This window comes from Phocoena phocoena, chromosome 12, assembly GCF_963924675.1.
Source record: "Phocoena phocoena chromosome 12, mPhoPho1.1, whole genome shotgun sequence".
Lineage (NCBI taxonomy): Eukaryota > Metazoa > Chordata > Mammalia > Artiodactyla > Phocoenidae > Phocoena > Phocoena phocoena.
In genome coordinates this window covers 26,268,208-26,290,740 of record NC_089230.1, presented here as the reverse complement: position 1 = coordinate 26,290,740, position 22,533 = coordinate 26,268,208, and the positions used below count along the sequence as shown (strand labels likewise).

At 38.7% G+C, this 22,533-nt stretch overlaps 1 protein-coding gene across 1 annotated transcript; it reads right to left on the bottom strand.

Moving 5' to 3' along the window:
• Window positions 1-1,550: 1,550 nt before the first annotated feature.
• Window positions 1,551-21,038, bottom strand: IFNGR1 (interferon gamma receptor 1). The gene is made up of 7 exons (XM_065888814.1): window positions 20,932-21,038; window positions 11,049-11,163; window positions 10,194-10,357; window positions 8,837-9,009; window positions 6,714-6,900; window positions 4,097-4,224; window positions 1,551-2,250 (listed from the first exon to the last, which is right to left on the bottom strand). The coding sequence occupies exons 1-7, from the start codon at window positions 21,014-21,016 to the stop codon at window positions 1,696-1,698; spliced, it is 1,407 nt and encodes a 468-aa protein (XP_065744886.1). The 5' UTR covers window positions 21,017-21,038; the 3' UTR covers window positions 1,551-1,695.
• Between the last annotated feature and the right edge of the window lie 1,495 nt (window positions 21,039-22,533).

Sequence of the window (22,533 nt, the reverse complement as noted above, 5' to 3'; positions counted from 1 at the left end):
TTGTAAATGTTTTAAACATCTACGTAGTAAGACTTGGGTGAAAGGCAAGAAATTATAAATGTGTAACTCATGGCAGACAAAGGATACAGTCAATAAAAAAGACGTACACAGTCCAGAAAGAAATGGACAAAGGACAACTTTAGTCATCACAGAAGTATAAACACCTAATATGTAAAATATGCCCAACTTTACTAATTATGAAAGAAATGCAAATGATGACACTAAATTATTTTTTCTATAAAGACTGGGAGAAATGAAAAAGATTGTTATCAGAATTAGCTAGGGTAAAAAGAACAGGTACTCTGTTTACATTTGGTGGTAATACCTATTACCTTCCTTATGAAGAGTGGTAACTATCACCTTACCCTTGGCTATATCCATTATTTTCATATTTTTGCTTTTTCCCATTCTAATGTCTACATTTTTCATTCGCCTTAAAAATTTACTTTTTATAATTTTCCTACAATAGAGATTAGATTCTGTAAAGGTTATGGATTTTTATGGGATGTTATGTGTACTCCTATATCAGTTTAAAAAGCAATTCATAAGACACTGTCCCCCAAATGAGTATACTAGTACCTTTTTCCCAGTAATAAACCAGCAACGCGTTTCCATTTGCACTTTTAAATGAGGAGAAATATTTTTTCCATGGCTTAATTTACTCACATAATTTGTATTTAACCTTTTCTTTTAGTCAGTTAATTCACTTTTGAGTCTTAAAGTTCCTATCCTCTTAGTAATTCCCAAGAACTTTTCTGTGGTATATAAACGCTTGGTTTGCCTCTGGTTGGGGATTCTCTCCTCACGCCACATGCTACTTAGCTCTTCCTCACCCACTCCTGTGGTTTTGACCACCATCTTTATGCTAGAGACTCCCCACGCTACACCCTCTACAGCTAAATCTCTGCTTCTCCCCCCAAACAGCTTGGGACACACAGCTTGTGTGTTCTGCACACTGATTGCTAAATATTAAGATACAGATATAAAAGGACCATTTTTAAAGACTAGGCTATTTTTAGGACTATTTTAAAGATCAGACATGAATAATTAGAAAATGATTCTGTAACATTAATGGATGGAAACAAGCAAATGAATAAAAAATATTCTAGTTAATCCTGAATAAATGAATACCGAAATGAACTTTGAAGTTACTTTATTATAAAAAAATCCTTAAATGCAATGTTCCATAAAAAATATATACATGTTTTTATTTACACTATTAACACTCTTGATTTCAATTCAATTTTAAGGACAATTTTGAAAAGCATTCTTGTTTTTTCTGAAAGTATTAGGAAAGACTATATACATAAACGTCCAAACACAAATACCACGCTGAGGCACAGAAAGGAAAAACTCCATTTTATCTCTTGAAGTGGTTACAGAAGACCCTGGGCGTAGCACCTACCATTATAGGAAGCAGGGTTATTAGAGACTGTTCACTGTTACGGTTCACAAATCTAGATGGAAAGGTTCACATGTGACAGTGGTTTTTGTTTTTTATTAAAGACTCTGCAGTTTTCTGACCAAAAGTGACAGTGTCAAACAGGCTTTTTACACTTTTATCTAAACCATGACACTCCATTTGATTAATATCAAGAAGACACAATTTCTGAAATCATGATCTTTTCATGAAATCAAAGCAGAAAAACTGTTCAGGAAAAGCAGATCCTTCCAAGTTGGTGACCTTGGTTGATCTTATGAAAACTCTCTGGAATCTGCTGTAGGTCTATAACCAATCAAGGACTCTTTACCACCTTCATCTACAAGCAGATCCACTAACACGTGGGGTTTGTCATAACCAAAGGAGGTGGTGGTGTTTCTCAGCGTTATGGACTCTCGTCCTTCTGTCTTTATTTCAGTTTTATTACTTGGGGGAAATTCTGAGTCACAGCAGTTGTCTGATACCACAAGGCCACTATCAGAACCATTTCTGGAGTGATACACATTTAAAGTGATGCTGCAGGTTTCAGACTGGTTACTGCTTGCATGGATAGAATTTTCTCCCTTTACTGGGGTCAGGGAGCTACCAGGGGCCAAGTCAGAAATATTTTCTCCAGTCATCACCACTTCTGTTCCACTAGAAAGGTCTTCTCCATGCTCTGCTTTTCCTGGACTGTCCTCAGTATGCACGCTTGAAATTGTCCCTGGAGAGAGCTGCTCATTTTCTATGGCAATCGGTTGGTAGGTGATGGGCGATATACATTTTGATTCAGATTTTGTCTCTGAAGAGGCACTTTTTACCACAGACAGCTGGCGGAAGAGAAATCAGTGATTAAAAATAATAAATTATTAAACTTAAGTGCTCATCCTCAAAAGAAAAATGGTCTAATGGTAATGGTTAACTAAATATACAACTGAATGGCATATTCAGGATAACAGTGTAATAGAATCTGACAGTTGCCTTTTCTTTCTTTTTAATGGAAATATATTAAGATCAAAAACAATATTTTAGAATTTTTAGAAAGTCACTATCTCACCAGCCTATGTTGCTTTTTGTGGACTACCTTCGACACGTATGCATGTTACATTTGTAATGGGAGTACGGCTACTTATTTTATGTAGTATTTCATCATTTGTCTTCATAATTCTAATCTTCATGGGCTCAGTAATTTTACACTGATGGTTAAATAATTTCTCTAATACTAAGTATTAAGGGGTTCCAATTTTCACCATTCATAGAACATGAAGTGAATATTTCTATACATCTTTTTATTTATGAAATTATCTTTTAAGAATTAATTCTTAAGAGAGCAATTACTAAATCTAAGAGTGTGGCATGTTTAGGATGCTACTACTCTGTACACCCACTGTGTGCTTACCCTCCCCTCAGGGCTATAATTACTTTTTGCCAGCATATACCAGTTTTATTACAAGGTACTAATGGATATTCAGGTTTATTTTTCCTTCTCTAGCGGGTGTAAAATAGCACACTGCAAGGCTGGTTTCTGCTTAACTACTAGTGGTAAGAACATTACAATTCATAGGTGAATTGTCTACTAACTGTTGACAGTTCTTAACCCCTCTACTTAAAGATAATGTTTCCATAACATATTTAAATACGCCCTTTGCATATCACAGATATTTTGCCTGTCATATTTGATTTAAAGAGTTATCATTCTGATACTTTTAAATGTTCTTTTCATCAGACAAAGACTTTTAAATGTTAGGCATTAAAATGTCACACTTCTCGTCTAGACTCACTGTTGCGTCATCTTTCCTTCTGCCCTCTACCCACCACGAAGAGTTTCTGTATTTACAGATTTTCAAAAAGCCACGCTTTCCTGACACTGGGCCTTAGCACACACTGTCCCTTAGTACCTGGGTAAACTCCTGTCTGTCCCTCAAGACTGTTCAGGCATCACTGTCTCTGGAAAAGCCATGACTAACCCTACCCTGCAAAAGTAGAAGAAAAGAAGTCCTCACTGGCATGTACATAAACGTCTGTCTTTGAACCTATCACACTGGACAACCACTGAATACTTATCTTTTTTCCCACTAGACTTTAAGCTCCTTAGCACTGTCTCACTGTGCCTTTGCCCCATGCATAAAAAAGCATAGTGCATAGTAAAAAATATGTGGCTTTGGATGTGTGGAAGACTGAGTTATTTATGATAGGTGACACGTTGCCGAACATCATTCTACTTTAAAAACCAAATTTTAAGAATTATCGAAAATTTCAAATTAACATTTTAGTGTACATCTGACCCTTGAGTGATACAAGGGTTAAGGGCACTGAGCGCCTCTGGGGTCAAAAAATCCACATATGACTTTTGACTCTCCAAAAACTTTACTAATAGCCTGCTGTTGGCCAGAAGCCTTACCGATAACATAAATGGTCAATTCACACATATTCTGCATATTATATTTATATCTACCTCTATTTTATACATTCATAACATACCTTTTTCTTAATTTTTTCAGTATTTCTCGACTATGTGGTTTGTCTGAGAGTTTTTTCAAATTCTCACAAATCTCAAAAAATTTCCAGCATATTCACTGAAAAAAATTCAAGTATAAGTGGACCCACACAGTTCAAATCTGTGTTGTTCAAGGGCCAACTGTATACAATTAAAGAAAAAATATTTAAATATATTACCAAGGATTTGGGTAACATGATGTTTTCTCTCTTAAATGGATTCATCTTCTTAACGAGACAACATACAACTACCAGGGCAAGTACTAGAAAGAGTAGTAAAGCAGCAACAATCGGAATCCAAACAGGATCTAAGAAAAGGAAAAAACCACAAATTAGAATTACAATGGAACACTGCTATATCCATCAAATAGTTATAAAGTCTCAGTGCTATTCTTTAACAGATTTACATATCAGGTAATTAATACATACGGTCACAGTTTTAAAGAACACTGACACAGAAGTCAGGAGAGATGAGTAAAAAATTACGTACCTGTCCTAGATATCAACATGATTCTTCCCAGCTTTGAGATTCTAAACTTTCTGCAACTACACTGTCATGATATGATGTGGCTAAAATAACTTTTTCATAACCATTTCCTTACAGCCCCAAATACAGAGTGTTTCTAGAGTTACGCTTTTCTCTCAGTTGAAGAGGCAAAAGCAAAAAATTTTAAATATATCTCTTTAGAAATAAATTCTGGCAATGTCTCTAACTCTTAAAATAATGTCGTCCCGCCCTTCTGAATTCTTAAATTGTTATTTATTTAAAGATTACAAAAACTTATAAAAGTACACAGGTGTGTACACACACATACACACACACACACAGACACACACACACAAACACAGAGGAAAGCTGAACAGGAATAAAGTCCCCCAAATGAAAACCAGATACAACGAATAATATAAAATTGGGAAGATCTGTTTCAGAGCACAAACATCTATAATCACGGTTGTATATTTTTCTCTAATGCTGCTTTTTATTTTCACAGCACAATCTTCAATATTTATTTTTCCATAGTCCTCTCTTCCAAATTAACAGTACTCAGGACTTCCCTGGCGGTCCAGTGGTTAAGACTCCACACTTCCACTGCAGAGGGGTAAGGCACGGGTTCGATCCCTGGTCGGGGAACTAAGATCCCATATGCCGCGTGGTATGGCCAAAAAAACAAACAAACAAACAAACAAATCCAAAAACAAACAAACAAACAAAACAAACAAATTAACAGTACTCTACATATTGTGGTGGTGTTTGCCCTCCTTCATAGCATCTTATTACCTTTAATTTCTATTCTAATGACTCTGGAAGTTACTCAAATAAATGCCTCTATCACACCTGTTACAGGAGGTGAAAAAAATTATTACAATAGGAAAAGATAACATAACCCCGTAAGAAACACTGGCACGTTGCTTAGAAGCACTGAGCAGGCAGGTAGGGAATGCTGCTTATGAGCCACGATGGTGCCATCATGTGGACACAATATCAACCCAGTTTGTAACTCAGGATTTTTTTTTTTTAATAAATCTAGGGCATTTGCATTATTTCAAATTTTACGCATTAATTAGGATTTTCTCACTCCAAATAGTATAACACAAACTGGTATTAAATATACTGCATTATTTTAAGTCACCTATTTGAAACCCTCATGTAACGGCCTAAAAGTTTTTAGTATTAATTTTAGGTGTTTGGTCTGATTCTTCAGCCTAGATTTCCATTCTTCAAAAAGAAATTTGTACTGTGTTATTTTTTGTACACCTTTTTAACCTAGAAAATATGTTCTAAAAACATCTGAACAATCAAAACAATTATATATACACCCAAAGACAATCACCAAAGCATGATTTATCAGCGAAAAATCTACAAGTAATCAAAAGTCCAAAAATTGAGGAACATTAAATAAATATGATCTTCATAATAAAATGTTCTAGAGATATTAAAAATAATATTAATAAAGTACGTAAAATAACATGGAAAAATATTTATAGCATATGCTTAGGGCAGTATACAAAGTTACATATACTACATAATATGATCAAGGCTACACAGCAAAAGAAAAAACAGGATGGAAAAAAACCACCAAACTGTGAGTAACTGAGTGTTTGTAACTTAGAACTACAGATAATTTTGTTTCCTTATAAATTATCTATAATGAACATTTAAATTTTGTACCATGAAAAAAAAGTCTAAATTTTTGTTAGGTACCTGCCAAATGAGAATGCCAGTTCTGAAGTTCTATCATACGTATCCCCCTCACACACACAGGAAATAATAAAATAAAAATAATGATTTTAAAATGTGTTATAAAATTGACGTACAATCCATCATTTAAACCAACCTATATTTATTTTTGGATGTTAATTTCCAATGCTTATCCAGTTCACTTATCACACAATTTTAGTCAATGAACATTGCGGCTTTTAGTTTTTAAACTTACTGTCCCCATAAAGAACATTTTAATGGATATATAACATCTTGTTATATTGGAGTAATAAACTAACTTATATCATTATGCATGATCCCGAAATGCAGACATTTATGCACATGGCTTTATGTTTTTGTTATATTTTTTCTTTCCTGGGTCAAAAGGTCATCACGTGGCTTTCTAAATTGGTTGCTTTGTATCTCTTAATGCCTGAAAAATGGCCTTATTTTTAATTTTGAACTTCTCTGAAGAATGGAACTACTGAGTATTTTTTAAAAGAGCAGAGGTTTATTGAAATTACAAATTGCCTCTTTTTACATTACCCTATTTCAGTGATCACTCACTACATTTAGGAAAGAATGGCAAGAACTTACCTTCCGCGCTGTTATCAGAAACGGTAATACAAAGTTCTTCCGACTTCTCAGTTGTAACAGCCCACGTTTCTGAGACTCCTTCTGCTGAAACGCAGTACTCAGAATTCAGCGAGGACACAGGAATACTTAAGAAGCACTGAGTCTCATTACAATCATCTTCTTTCTTTATGTACATTTTATTTGTGGTCTGGAAAGAGGAAAAAAAACAATGAAAATGCATGACTCCTTTTAATTTGAAAAGAAAAAATCATTCAATATGGTGAATGTTGGGACCATGTCTGAAAATAGTGTTGATATCAAACAGTAAGTCTATTTGTTACTTCAACATGGCATGGTGCTACATATCCATTAAAATGTTCTTTATAGAGATAATAAATTTAAAAATTAAAATAGAGATTATGAATTTAAAACTCAAATAGCAGTAATGTTCACTCTTAGTTGTCAAACCAACAAATGTTCATTAGTCCTATTCCTCTAGTGCTAGAAACTCAGCTGGTGAGAGAGAAAAGCATCTAGCTCATGGTAAGAATAACACAGGTATTATGCAAAGGCTGTAGGATCTCTTGGCAGTGATACACAGAAGGGATTGAAGCAATCTCTGGGAGCTGATCATTCATTCAACCAGCCACACTGCATGGATCACTGTGCTAGGGCCTGAGAACACAAAGGTAGGGCAGTGGTGCCTGACCTCAAATAACTTATGATAGAGTGTGGAAGAAAGATAAGAAAGAAATGTAAGAGAGTAACAAGTACTCCAAGGGGACCACTCTATGGAACAAGGAACAACCAGACCACAGAAGAGGAAACAGTCCACCTTGTCAGAAAAGATTTCGAAGGAGAGATGATATGCCAGCTGAATACTGAAGAATGGGCAGAAATTTTCCAAAGTAGGAAAGGTGGAGAAGGGCATTCTGTGAAAGAGCAGTGTACCTTCAGGCAACTAAGAACAGTAAGCAGTCCACCAAAGCACAAACGAAAATGAAGTTGGAAGGAACGGGGAGACAGGTAGCCGGAAATGATGCAAGAGGCCAAATCATGAAGGCCTTGCAGGCCATGCCATGGAAGAGGATTTAGATATTATTTTGTAGCTGATGGGGATTTGTTAAAGAGTTTGAAGCAGTGAAGTAATATGGTCAGATCTGCACTTTAGAAAGACAACTCAGCTAGCAACCAAAGGGATGTTTTAAAACCTAAATCAGATGTCATTTTTCTGCTTCAATCTTTCCAGAGGCACAATGTCTCACTGAGAGTAAGAGTCCAATCCCTCCAAAGCCCTTAGAGAAGTGGCCCCCAGTGAACTCTCTGACCTCATCTGCCCCCACGCTCTAGCCAGCCTTGCTGCTCCCTTCACATGCCTGGTGCTATTGCCAGGCTCTGCCTGACACACTCTTCCCACATACATCCACAGAGTTCACCTCCTAACCTCCTCCAGCCCTGGCTCCAGTTAACACTTCCCAGTGAGGCCTGGCCGGCCTGCTGAAAACCACTACTGCCCAGCGCTCTTCTCTGCTGTGTTGTTCTCCACAGTACTTATCACTGGAGTTCTTTTGTCTGTACTGTTCACTGCTATCTCCTGGTGCCTAGAAGGCACCAAGCATGTGCTTAACAAATATTGTTAAATAAAGGAATGGCAGTGCTGTGGAGAATGGATGGAACAGAAAAAGTCTAGTCAAAGTGTGGTCTGCACACCAGTGCTAGAATGTAATCATATCACACAGTAGTACTGTTGGTGTTTTCTTTCAAAAACAAAGATTCCAATTAGAGCTTCATATTATTTCATATCACTACAAAACTACCAAGGAGGAAGAAAAGATTAAAATTATCCTCATCTTACCAGTGGAGAAACGGAAAAACACAGGTTGATATCCTAGATTAGGACCATGCTATTAAAAGAGGCAAAGAAAAACTTGAAATGTTTTCACATGGCCAGTGTTAAAGATTAACGCCAGTACTGATTCCCTTCAGCAGCATTCATATATTTCTTTTTTCTTAGTAAAACTTACGATCCATGAGTCTTGCCTGAATATTCATGAACATTCCACTTTCATTACACCACATATGGAAACAACTTATGCCAGCAACAGAAAAATTTCTATTTTGAAAAAGATGAAATAGAAACATACCTCACTTCCATTTATTCTCACAAACACATTGTACGTGAACGTATAACAAGTATTTTCATCATCGTATATGGCTTGTGGTTCGTTTTCATTTACAGTAATTAGAGGGTGAAATATATCAACAATGATTTGGTCTTCCTTCTTTGTGATAACCAGTTTAGGTGGTCCAATTCTCCCTGAGGGGACAAAAAAGAAGTAGAATTTGTACCAGCCTTGGAACGTCACAGTGTATTACACATCACTACCAAAACTCAACCAACCTACTCTTTTTGTTCTTGTTGTTCTAAAGCAGGACCACATTTAAATCATTCCACAGATACCTAGAAGATATTTTAACTGTCCTTAGTGAATCTTGGTAAAAAGCCTTGACACAGTAGAAGCTCTATGAAGTTAGTTTTCCTTTATCTTTGCTTCTGTAGATTAAAAAAACATTAAACAGAAAATGTTCTCTAAAAATCGTTTCAGAAAAGGCATTTTAGTTATCTTTGAATCCTCACTGAAACTCTTTGTATTTCCAATGCCTATGGATATCTGGAATGAGGCTCTATAAAAGTTTGCTAAATACATTCAATTTTTATTATGAAAATCAGAACTAGATATTCACTGATTCCACAAATATTTACTATATGTCTTTGACGTCTGGAACCTTGTAGGTGAACCATTTATCTATTCTTCACGTACTTATTGCACACCTACTGTGCACCAGGCAGGTCCGTCTTTACTCACCAATGTATCCTCAGGAACTAGCATACTTTCTGGCACATAGTATGCCCTTGAAAAATCTGTGTGGGAAAAGTCTGACATACAGATGGTATAATTGTCAGGTGACAAAAGCATGGATTCTGGGGAATAAAACTACTTCAAGGGCAAGTAGAGGAGGGGCCTGTAGAAGAGAAAAAGTAGCCATGATCCAAAAAGAAGGAGCAGAACCAAGGTGGGGGCTGAAGCTGAACTAGGATGAAGGCGATTATGGAACTCTAAAATTTTTAATGTATTAAATTGGTATTAAAATTCCCAAAGGCCTTGAGGAGTTAAGGTAGAGGGGAAGACGGAGAGCAGCTCTCACAGTCCTAGTGAACGCGACTAAGGGAGGAGTGACAGAGGACAGAGAGAGGAAGGGGTGCAGAGTCCAGACCCACACTTGCATGGGGTGGAAGTGTCACAGCTTAGAAGGGGCAAAGTGAGGGGAGCCTCTTAACCCTATTTTGTGGGGCTTGGGAGAAGAGAAGACAGGAACTCCCTAAATTCCTCCAAATGTTTCTGGGGCATTCTGATAATTTTTGGCAACTGCTTATAAAAGCAGATACATACAGAAGACATGCATAAGATTAGAATTTAGACATGTATACATTCCACTCACCTTCTTTGCATAAAATAAATTCTCTTGACTGTGCATAGGCTGATTCCTCTTGTCCAAGCCTAGCTTTAACTCTAGCCCAGAGAGGACTTGATGGATCATCCATTATGGAAAAGATATTACAAGAATGATGGGAGGTATTGCAGGCATCAATCCATTGCCCGTCCCTGAAATGAAGAAAAAGAAACACAAAGGTAATTTTTATTGTTAATACATAAACTTGAACCATCTCTGTCTGTGCTTTGATTTTCATTCATAGCATGGAGCTGGTAGAAGGAATTGAGTAAGAATAGGATGGAGAAGCTAGACAAAGTAGGAAACCTTTACTCTTTGGTTAGAAGGTCTATAGTAAATTCATTTACAATAAAGAGGCTCAATTCAAAATAAGACCTGTACAAACCACATTCCACATGTAATTTTTAAAAATCTGTTCTTTAAACAAATTGATTGCATTGAGTCATTACTTAATTACAGAATCCAACATATTACAATCACTCCTAACACTTGTCAAAAAATTTTAAAAAATTTTTCTTTCTATTCAACAGTACATACACTATAGGAAGTAAGAGGACTTCACTGTTTTTAATACAGAACTGTCACCTTTATTTGTCATGCCTTAAAATGTCAGAAGTTAGTGATACTCCTCTACTTCAATTCTGACAGGAAGAAGAACTAAATGGCAGGAAGTATTCTGAAAAGAACTAATTTGCATCCTTAATTTGCATTACTTCTGGAAGTCTATAAGCTGGTCAGGAAGTTGTGCCACATGGGAAGGAACAATGATGGAAGGAAACAGTCGTGAAACGTGCAAGGACCTAGGCAAAAACAGAATGAAAAAGATAAAAGAGTGACACTCACCTATAGGTCATCACCTGTACGGTAAACACAGGGCTCCATGGCATAATTGGGTAATCCCAAAATAGAACAGTATTCAAGTTATAGGCCTCAATTGTAAGATTGGTTGGTGTTGGCACTGTAAGACGGATGGATGTCAGAAACTAACATTAACATTAGAAAACCTCAATATAAGAAGCCAAATTAGCCAAATATGTACTTGAAGAAAAGAATTCACCAGAATAGATAATAAATTTATTTAAATTAAGGTATTTCTAAAAATTAATTTTATTAAAAAATGTATAGAAGTGTTTGAATTCATTTTAAATTACTGAAACAACATTGTAATGCAAGGGGAACACAAATATAGTATGAGCAATAAATTCCTAGAATGTTTGAGGAGTTTTTATAAATAACTGCACTGCCTGTTGCAATAATAATCCTCAACTCATTTAATCACTAGAATTTTCTATATTTGATACCACAGACTGTATTCAATGTCTAGAGAAGAACTGGCTACAAGAGGGATGGTCAATTTCACTCTAAAATACTACCTGGGCTCTCAACCCTCCACCCAGGACTATTACACACTTTTACTACCTTTTCTCTAGCACAGGAATAGATGCCTAACGATTGCCTGACAGAGCCATCAAGCATTCCAGTTTCATCAACATTTTGCTCTCTGAGGTGTGCAGGGCTTTTTTCAAAACATACCCTGTATTTCTTCCTGCTTTTGTTCTTCTAAACCAATTAAGAAAATGTTTGTTGAGAAGACATGAAAGTGTCACACAAGAGAAGAGGCAGAAGTCATTTTACCATCTTATAGTCAAACACTACCATGACCATAATCTAGTTACTAAAAGCAGCTATTTTTTTCCCCTGCTCAGTGTAAAAGGCTATTGTCCAGTACCCCTTAAAAAATTGAACACACACACGTCTCCTCCCTTCCTCTCTCTCTCCCTCTTTCTTTCCCTCCTTTCCTTCCCTTCTTCACGAATGAACATGAAGGAATAGACAGAGTTCGCAATATGACCTGGAATTTAAGCTTATTCAATCCGATCTATCTGGAAAACGCCACTAAACATGATGTGCTTATACAAATAAAATAAATAAATGAATAGCAATGTGGTCAGGTACAGTGGCTTCCAAACATAACTTATCATCCTAAAAAATTCAAAGAGAGCCAAAAGTTTATACTTTTTTAAAGTATCCCAGATGATAATGATGATCACTTATGTTTACACTTAGTAGACTGCTCTAATAAGAAAAATATTATTAGATAACATATTATCTAATAGCCAAAAATAGGGTTGGCTATTAAGAAATCTGGGTTCTTTCCTTGCTATACTACTAAAGAGTTACTTCAGAATTCCTCACCTGTCAAGTGAGGTGATAATTTCACACACATAGACTATTTGCTTACTGTTGAAGAAAACACCTACTATATTTTTCCCAAAGTAAAAATTCCAATATTTGAACCCGAACTGGTACATTGTCTTAATTTACAACTATTAAGCACCTGTATTATCGTTTCAAAGCAGAACATGGATCAAGAGTTATATGGACTAAAGGACAATTAGATTCTACTGCCATTTTTTTCCTTTTTTCTGATTATTTTTTCCTTTATATCAGTGGTTTTCCACAAGGGGTGATTTTGTCCCCCATGGACATCTGGCACTGTTGGAGACATTTTTGGTTCTCCTAACTGGGTGTTAGTGGTGGGGTGCTACTGGCATCTAAAGGATAGAGACTAGGGATGCTGCTGATATCCGATAATGCACAGGATAGCTTTCCACATTTTGGCAGTCCAAAATGCCACGAGTGCCAAACACTGAGAAACCCTGCTTTATTATAATTTTAGGAATCTTTTTTATTTAGGAGGAAAAACTAATTTAAAAACAGAATGCAATAAGAAATCATCTCACACCAGTCAGAATGGCCATCAACAAAAAATCTACAAACAATAAATGCTGGAGAGGGTATGGAGAAAGGGGAAGCTTCTTGCACTGTTGGTGGGAATGTAAATGGGTGCAGCCACTGTGGAGGACAGTAAGAAGATTCCTCAAAAAACTAAAAATAGAGCTACCATATGACCCAACAATTCCACTCCTTGGTATATATCTGAAGAAAATGAAAACACTAGCTTGAAAAGATACATGCACCCCAATGTTCACAGCATCATTATTTACAATAGCCAAGATATCGAAGTAACTCATGTGCCCATCAGTGGATAAAATGGATAAAGAAGATATGGTGTATATATACACAATGGAATACTACTCAGTCATAAAAAGAACGAATGAAATCTTGCCATTTGCAACAACATGGATGGACCTAGACGGTATTATACTTAGTGAAATGAGTCAGAGAAAGACAAATAATGTATGTTATCACTTATATGTGCAATCTAAAAACAAATGGCAGACTATAACAAAACAGAAACAGGCTCGTAGATATAGAGAACAAACCAGTGATTACCAGCGGGGGGGGGGGGGGGGGCGGGGCGGGCAAGATAGGAGTAGGGGATTAAGAGGCATAAACTATGTCTAAAATAAGTAAGCTACAAGAATATACTGAACAACACAAGGAAGATAGCCAATATTCTATAATAACTTTAAATGGAGTACAATCTATAAAAATACTGAATCACTATGTTATACACTCGACGCTAATATATTGTAAATTATACTTCAATAAAATAAATAAATAAATAGATAAATAAAACAGAATTTTTTTGATAAACCAGTACATTTTATGTTTCCCGCTCAGCGAATAGCTTTGGTTACTGTTGAAATGTCTAACTTCCGTATGACTCACCAAAGCAGCAAAACAATTTGTGCCTAAAGGTTGAGATTATGAAGTTGGAAGGATGTCTCAGATTCAAGTACTCAGTAAGTACAACATGTCCTTTGATCTACAGCCAGTGATCAGATATCTACCATTTTTCTACTTACTCTTTCTTTCTGGAATACTGTTGATGGCTGCTGGTACTTATCATCTTTGGTTCTCTAAGCAATTTCCTTGCAGGTGAGTCAGGAAGCACTGGTCTTGCCAGATTTAGCCCTGGTTTTGGTGGAGTTCCCATGGCCATACACAGCAGGGTAGACTAAGGCCTCCTTAACAGGGTTCCTTTTTCTATGGTGTGTTCACACCTCAACTTCAGAAACAACCATCTCAAACAGCTTACATTCTATGGTTGAGGAGGAAATTAAGGCACCCCTCTCCAGGTTCAATTCAACATTGATATCAAATAATAATCACACATACAAATATAATTTTGCAACTAGATAAGAAAGAGAGGTACCTGATATTAAGCAAACTCATAACGAATCAGAACTTCCCTCAGAAGCCATTTCTTAATTTTAGCATCTTTTGCTTCTCCCATGGCTGAGAATTTACAAACCATCAGGTCCTGGTTTCTTTTTGTTTAACAGACCTTCCCTTGATTACTCTCTCTAATCTAATATTTTACAAGAAACAAGAAGAAACCACGTGGCACCTGCAATCTGCCTGGAAACCTCCTTCACTAGGCCACTGGGCTCACCAGGTACATTTCCTACCTTCCCTGCTACTGAAGGTGATGGTGTTGCTAAGCTTCCTGCCACTGTGTAACAAGGATCCTCTTTCTCATTTCCAGTGAAGTTCTTCACTTCCTTTTAAGCCCCCTTTAAAAAATTATTCCCAATAGGAATGACATTTTAACTGTATGTACTCAATCTGAGATTAATTTCTGCATTTGAGGAAAAGGCATATAGAAATCAATCGGTATTCTAGAATATCAAATAAAGTGCATTTAAATTTAAGAGGTTACTTAATTATACATTATAAAATACAAACAGCAATAGACTTGTGCTACATTAGATTAGTTTTTCGTGTGAGTCAGGTGATATTTCCCATAATTTAAGTAAAAGCTTGACATGGTTAGACTAGGATAAGGACTTACACCATAGCTTCCAAAGCAATCAAGACAGGTGGTAGGAGAAGAGGTTTCAACGGAACTAGCAAACAGAAATTACTACTAGATTATAGGAGAAACTTTTGAATACTGACACCAAAGGATGTAACCTGTGGTTTTAACGCTACCAGAAGAGAAACCATGCGGTTATTAGACATCTGCCTTTGTTATCTTTGCTAAAATCTCACGATAAATTGACATGAGTAACTCGTTTTCTTAAGTTTCAGAATTTTATAACCTAAAGTTTACATGGCTACATATTCAGATAAATAATTGAGGCTTACAGCAAACTTCTATTCATAAAAAATTTACCCTATGTCAATAAAAATATATGTAGAAATAGAGTGTGGAGTTAAAGGAAAGATTCTACTAGAGTATTTCATGAAGTAGAATAATCTTGCAGATTTCCCTGTCTCTTAAAAATGCCGACAGTTTTCTGTAACACATGTTGTTTTTGGAAATGGGTTCAGAGTTATTTGGAGCATTTTATCTGCATCCTATCCAGAGTGAACTTTAGCTCTTTTAAGATCTGCTTCCCAGAACTCCTCTAGGATCTAGCGGCTGAGGATTAAACAAAACCAAACAAAGGAGAGAAGAATCACTTTTCATAACATTCTAAGCACAATGCAGACAAAACGGAGAGTTCTGGTTACAACTAACTGTTCCCTGGTGATAAATATGAAAAAAGACCAAGGTAGAGAACAGAAAAGACATATGAAAATCAGCAAGTGGTGAAGCAGTGCCGCTAGATGCGGCAGTGGAGATGTCACGGATGCCCCCGAACCAGCAGCCAGAACAGCTCTGTAATAATTACTGGGGAAGGCAGCAGAAGGGGAAGCAAACAGCTACAGACATCTCCAGGTTTCCTCTGCATGGACGGTGACAGAAGCATGGGCTGCCTCCTGTGTTCCATCCCATAACCACCAAAAGTATCTGTGCCTCTACTGGAAGAGGCACAGCCTTAGTAGTTCACCGATTTTTACATAATAGCATTCGAAGACTAAATAAAAGATGCGTGCATCTAAAGCCAAACGGAGCTCTGTACTCTGTAGACACCATGTGACTATGTGCTCACCAACCTCTCTATGGGAAGGACAAACTGAGAAGCATGAAGAAGTAAGGATACACGGGCCAGTAATTAAACCGTTTTGGAGGATTCTAGGTCATCTGACACTACAACTCAAAAACAAACACTCTAAATTAAAGCATCCAGACCCTTTACTGAATGAGCAACTCTCAGAGAAAAGAGCTAACAACTTCCTCGTGTTAAAGATGAGGGGCCATGGACGTTTTCACAAAGGTCTCTTCTTACACTGCAAAATGAGAAATGGCATGAGAAATCCAGGCAGAAAAAGTGAAAAACATCAAATCCGGACTTTGGCATCTTTTTCAGATATATTTATGATTATGATCTATCTACTGAATGGTTTTATAGTGCTGATAAAATTACTTTTTCTTAATGCTTTCCAACTTTTTCTCTTAGCAAGTAGCAGCATCCTCTAGATTTAAGATGAATAAAGACATTTAAGAATTCTTGCACATGGTGTTTCAAGCATTCATAGAAGTTTTAAAACTGAAACATATCAATATTTGGGGGCTTTGAAATGAATCATATCCATCACTTTGTGAAACTAATGGAAAAACAGTCCTTTTTCTACTTCCTTCTGCTATTTCCTTGCACCTTCAGAAAAAGAGTACCAGAACTAAGGATTCAAGTGAGGACATCTAAAATATTTCAGGACCATTTCACCTTCCATATGATAGCTCCTTAGCCGGGTCAAGACCCCTAGTATCCCTGCAGTCTTCTCTTCCTCCTGTCTGTCTTCACATTTTACCATTCACTCTCTCTTTCTTAAATGTGGGCCCAGAAATAATGCACCTGATGTGAATGAAATACTTTTCCTCCTTTTTTTTTTTTTTAAAGAGATGGCCATATCAAAGAGTGGCTTACGCTGAACCCGTAATTAACTAAAATCACCCCAGATCTTTCACTCAAATCACCAAGTTAGGGCTTATCCAAAAAACTTCTCCCCAGCCACTTTCCTGATCTGAAATGCAGGGTTCTATTATTGTTCCTGTTTATTCAATTTCATCTAGTTGGGTTGCTTGGCATGCCAATAAATTCTAATTGAACCAGATCCACCCAGTCCCTGAGAGAAGTCATTTCTCAAGACTAATTCCCTTTTGGACTAATTCATTCTAAGTTGAGAAATAGTTTAGGGACTGAAAAAACTAAAGAGGCCTTTTCAGTCTATGAAGAACAGGAAATAGGTGGAAGGAGTCAGCCGCTGAGCTTACTTTAAATTTTTCATATTGATCTGGATGAGTTTTTGTTTGTTTGTTTGTTTTTGCGGTACGCGGGCCTCTCACTGTTGTGGCCTCTCCCGTTGCGGAGCACAGGCTCCGGACGTGCAGGCTCAGTGGCCATGGCTCACGGGCCCAGCCGCTCCGCGGCATGTGGGATCTTCCCGGACCGGGGCACGAACCCGTGTCCCCTGCATCGGCAGGCGGACTCTCAACCACTGCGCCACCAGGGAAGCCCTGGATGAGTTTTTTTAAAAGCTGACACAATTTCTCATTCAAAACTAAATCAATTTAATATTTAAAAATATATTTGTGAAAATAATGATGCACATAATTGAATGATAGTCACCAACATATATTAGACATTTACTACATGACAAGCTACGAGCTCAACTTTGTTACGCATTATCTCAGTTAAGCACCAAAACCATCCTAGGAGGGAGGTAATATTTATCAAAAAGAGAAAAAAGGCTTAGAGAAGCTACTTAAAGACTTGACAATGTGTAAAGTTTTGTCGTTTTTAATTAACAAAAGCTGCTTAAGCATCATTTCTATGATAGTTTAATAAAAGATGGGGAAAATAAGCTCCATATACAAATAGGAACTGGAGATAACTGTCTTCTGATGACATCACAAGCATTTGCTTCGAGTAATTTTGCCTGATTTATCATACCATCACAAACACATGACGGCACTGCAAAATCTGAACAATGTATTAAATTAAATTATTTATTTAGAATGGACATGATTGAAATGGATATCTGTTGAATAGTATTGGGATAATCTAAAATACACTCCCTTAATAAGAAAATTACAAGTAAACTCATTCCTTCTTGTCAGGAACTCTCTTAATTCTGGTACGTCTTTCATTCTGATTCTTTGTCCAATTAAAATGGAACCATAAATTATCCATTTAGCTTATACAAAAATTGCGCTATTGCTGTCAAATTGTATAAGACAGCTCTTTAAAGGGGTTATTTTTCTCTTCAATTCTTTAGGGTTTCTTTTATATAGAAGCAAAAGGTGGATCTTTCAAAATTCCATACAAACCATGAATCAGAATAAAATGAAAAAACTATTATTAATACCCTCTTCAATAAATATAATTGAGATGCACTGATTTAAGTATTTTGAATCTCTGAAAAACATACAGATTCCAAAGAAAATAATGAAAAATTTCAACACACCCAGAGCATTACCTAAAGTTAGAGAATGAAGAGTTGATAAGCAAGTGGAGAAGGCGAGTTAAGAGCCCCATTGCTGTGCTAAACCAGTATGCTCTTCAGATAATACCCAGAGTGGAAGAACAAACTGGAAGAACGTAGCTGACACCTGTGTTTATAAAATGCTGGAGTACAGAAGCCACAGAAGATCTTCCTGTGGGGGGAAGGCAGGCAATCCTACCCCCAGGGCCGGCTTCAAGGACATACGAATTGTGTAGTCACGAGGGGCCCCATGCTCTGGAGGGCTCTGTACTCAGAAGGAAGGGCCGTGCACTTGGTTTAATGCTCTGCCCTAGCCAGGAACTTCGGTCACCCTCTTCCTCTCTTCCCACATCCAGTGAATCACCAAGTTATGCTGAGTCTGTCTTCTAATTTCTTCTTCTCCATTTAAACTGCCTCCTCCCAGACTTAAGCAGCAGTCTTCTAAGTGACCTCCCTCCTTTGAGTCTACCGCCAAACTATTTTGTAAGATGAATGGTCTTTCTAAATGGCTTATCTGATCTTGCATGAAATCATTTATCTCCTTAAAATAACCCCATGGCTGTCCACTGACTTGAGCAAGGGAGAGCGAGCCTATTATTTTGTTGGCTCAGCACCTGTACTTCCTTCAGGAACATTATTGCTCTTCTTCTGGGAAGTCTCCTACTGCCACCACCTGTAACAATATCCTTCCCATGCAAGCTGGCGTCTGACCCAAGCTAGGCAAATCAGAGCCTTCTTCCAGGATCTTGTTATGGTGGAGGAAGCTGCAAGATGTCAAAACCCAAAAGCTGTCAACATCCATGATTCCTGCCAAATCGAGAAGACTGCAGTCAGTAGTAAGAAATGGAGGGTCTGGGCACTTTTGAGTTCCAGGTTCAACTTCCTGAGGCCCAGCTGGCATCTGTACCTTTCTGTTTAACTCTCACTTGGATTCTCTGAGACAATAAATTCCTTTTTTTGTCTATGTGAGCCAAAGCTGTGTTTCTGTCCTTTGCTGTTACACATGACAAGGCACTTCATTAACTGGTTCCTACTTCTCCACATATCCTTTCTCCCCTTATATCCTCACACACGTACTGTACAATAAAATGCTTAAATTATTCCACTAGTTCAACCTGCTGTTTCACAGCCCTTCCTCTGCACACACAAGTCTCTCTGCACCTCCAGTTCCAACTCTGGGGTCATCTTCTTTGTGAAGTCTTTCTTGATTCCCCTGCTCAGAGGCAGACGCCCATATCCTGCTTTCCAGTAACCTATGTGTAAGTTCAATATCTTATCACGAAGGATTGCAACTGCCCTTGTGGATGACTAACGCCCTAGGTAATGGCAGAGTGCAGAGTCAAGAACTTGGACTCTGGAACCCAACTGCCAAGCTCCCCAGTGAATAGCAGCAACTTGGTTAGACCTCTCTGTGCCTCAGTTTCTCATCCGTATTTGGAGATACAACAGCACCTACTTTATAGGACTTCTGGGAAATGGTGTGATAAGAACTTAAAATAATGCCTGATAACTGTTAGCTATAAAATCACGATCCTTGAAGGCAGAAACTAAATAACTCCCATTTTTGTATTCCCAACACCTGGCACAATTTCTTTTTCAAGGGATGACATTTGTTTGCCTGAGTTCTAAACGGCAAGCCAAAGGAGAGCTGGATATGAATGGAGCACATCTAACAAGTGTCACTGAGGAAGTCATAACACAGAGGTGCAGACCCAGAGTTTGCCAAGGGTAAAGGAGGCTGGGTCTCCCTGACCCCTTCCAGGCAGCTGCTACCTGCCTGCACAGAGGAGACACTCAAGACTGTCCGGTTTTCTGAAAATCTAGGTTTATCCCTTTTGCAGAAAAACTACTGATTTCACTGGAGCTCTTAATTATCATTATACCTAGCTTTAGAAAAAACATGTTCTCATCATGTTTCCTGGGAAACATCAAAAACCAGGCGGAGATAAACGAGGAACTAGGCTATGCGAAGAGACCTTACTGTCTGACAAATGGGCTCATGAGTGCTCGCACTGTACCACTTCCAGACTTACACGTAAGACGCAGTTACTGCCTTTTCATAATTCTCAGCTGGCGAAAGAACTTCTAAGGATTCGGGGCCTACCTTACGAATATTTAAGTCATGAGCTGTGGCCACAGTGTACAACTGCTGACCAGGGAACTCACTTATTTAAAAATTAAAAGAACGTGTTTTGTTGTTTTGGTAACCACGGAAGGGGCCGGAGAAAGGGAAGGGAAGGCTGCAAACCGCGGAAACCCTGCGTCGCCTTCCCGGTGGCCGCCCCCTTAGGATCCGAAGCCACCGGGCATCAAGGACAAATGCGAGAGTCGAGGACAAATGCGGACGCGGCTCCTCAGCGCGGGGGAGGGTTCCTGGCCGGTGGGGTTCCCTCTCTCCCCTCCCGTCCCCACCCGGTCGCGGCGCTGCCGCGAGCGACAATACCTGAGGGCAGCTTCTGATCCGCGGCGCCCACCTCAGCCCAGCTTCCGGCCTGCACGATAAGGACGAGGAGAAGGAAGAGAGCCATGCTGCTCCGGACCGACTCGGGGGCTGCCCAGAACTGCGGGAGGCCCCCGGCGCGGCCCTCGAGCCTAGCCTGGCGTCATTTCCTCCACCGCAGACCATCCCGCCAGCGGGAGGCGGAGCGTGGACGGGAAGGTGGGGCGCGGACAGCAAAGCCGCCACCAGGACTGGCAGGCCGGCCTGGGCGGGAGGCGGGGCCAGAGTGGGGGAGGCGGGCCCGGGACGCGGAGGCGGGGCCGGGGCGCGGAGTTAGGCCTGAGCGTGCTAGTTAGGACGCGCGGGGTGGCTGAGGAGCGTGGGCTGGCGGAGGTTCCCGGGGAAGCGGGGCCTGGGAGGGGAGGAGGACTACAACGCGAAGGCCGCCTCTATGGTAGCTCGGCGTTAGGGGCACGACAGTCTGGTCGCGACCTTGGCTCACAGGTTTGTGAGTTACTTGGGTCCAAAAGGTCATGTTCTTTAAGCTTTGCATGACCTTCCGTGATGCATCTTCCTCTTTTTGCAGTGTTCTGGACTTGCAGAGCTTTGCCCTAGGCCACAACCCAGCACAATGCTTACTTTATATATAAGACTTCGGCATCAATGCGTCTGGGAACTTAGATTTTTGGGCAGAAAGAGCCCTTACATGCCTTCTCTAATCCCTGCATTTGTAGCTGAGGAAACCGAAGCTTCGCGGGTGAAATGGTTTGTGCAAACTTGCATAGCCCAAATAGAATTGCCTCGGCCATGAACTACTTTATTCTTGGAGGAAAAATAACTTGCATTACCTTTTCAGCAATTAAATATCAAATAGCGATTTATTAAGCAGCCTCTCATCATGAGATCTTTCCTCTCTGACCACATCTCCTATTACTCTGCATCATCTCACCTATTCTACTCGAGGTGCATTGGCCTCTGCCCTTACTAGAACACTCCAGGCTTGTGCTCAGGTGTGCACATGGCTAACTACTGAACCTACTTCAAGTCTCTGCTTATTATGGCCTTCTGCAAAAATTTGAAATTGCAGCCCACCTTCCCGTCCTCTTTACACTGCCCTACTGTTTATTTCGTGGCACTTACCTTCCCCCACACTCTATGATATGCGTATTGATTTTATTTTTCTCCCCCTTCTAGAATGTAAGCTTTGTAGGGCTGAAATCTTTGGCACTCATTTAGTATTTGTTGGATGAAAGAAGGCATGATTACACTAGCATTAAGTAAAAACTTTAGAGAAATACCTTATGAAGATGCTGTACAAACTAGAGGCTTTCTTTATATTATTTATATGAATAAATATTTGTTTATTTGTATGAATAAATATTAATTTTACTTATTTGAATAAATCCCTTAGCTCAGTATTTCTGAAAATCAATGTGAACCACCTGGGTTCTTGTTAAAATGCAGTTTGGATTTAGTTGTTCTGATTCAGGTTGGGCCTTGAGGGTGCATTTGTAACAAAATACACAAAGAGTGCCAATGCCACTGGCTCTAAGGCCACACTTTGCATAGTAAGGCTTTAACTCAACTAGACTAAGTTTTGGGAAA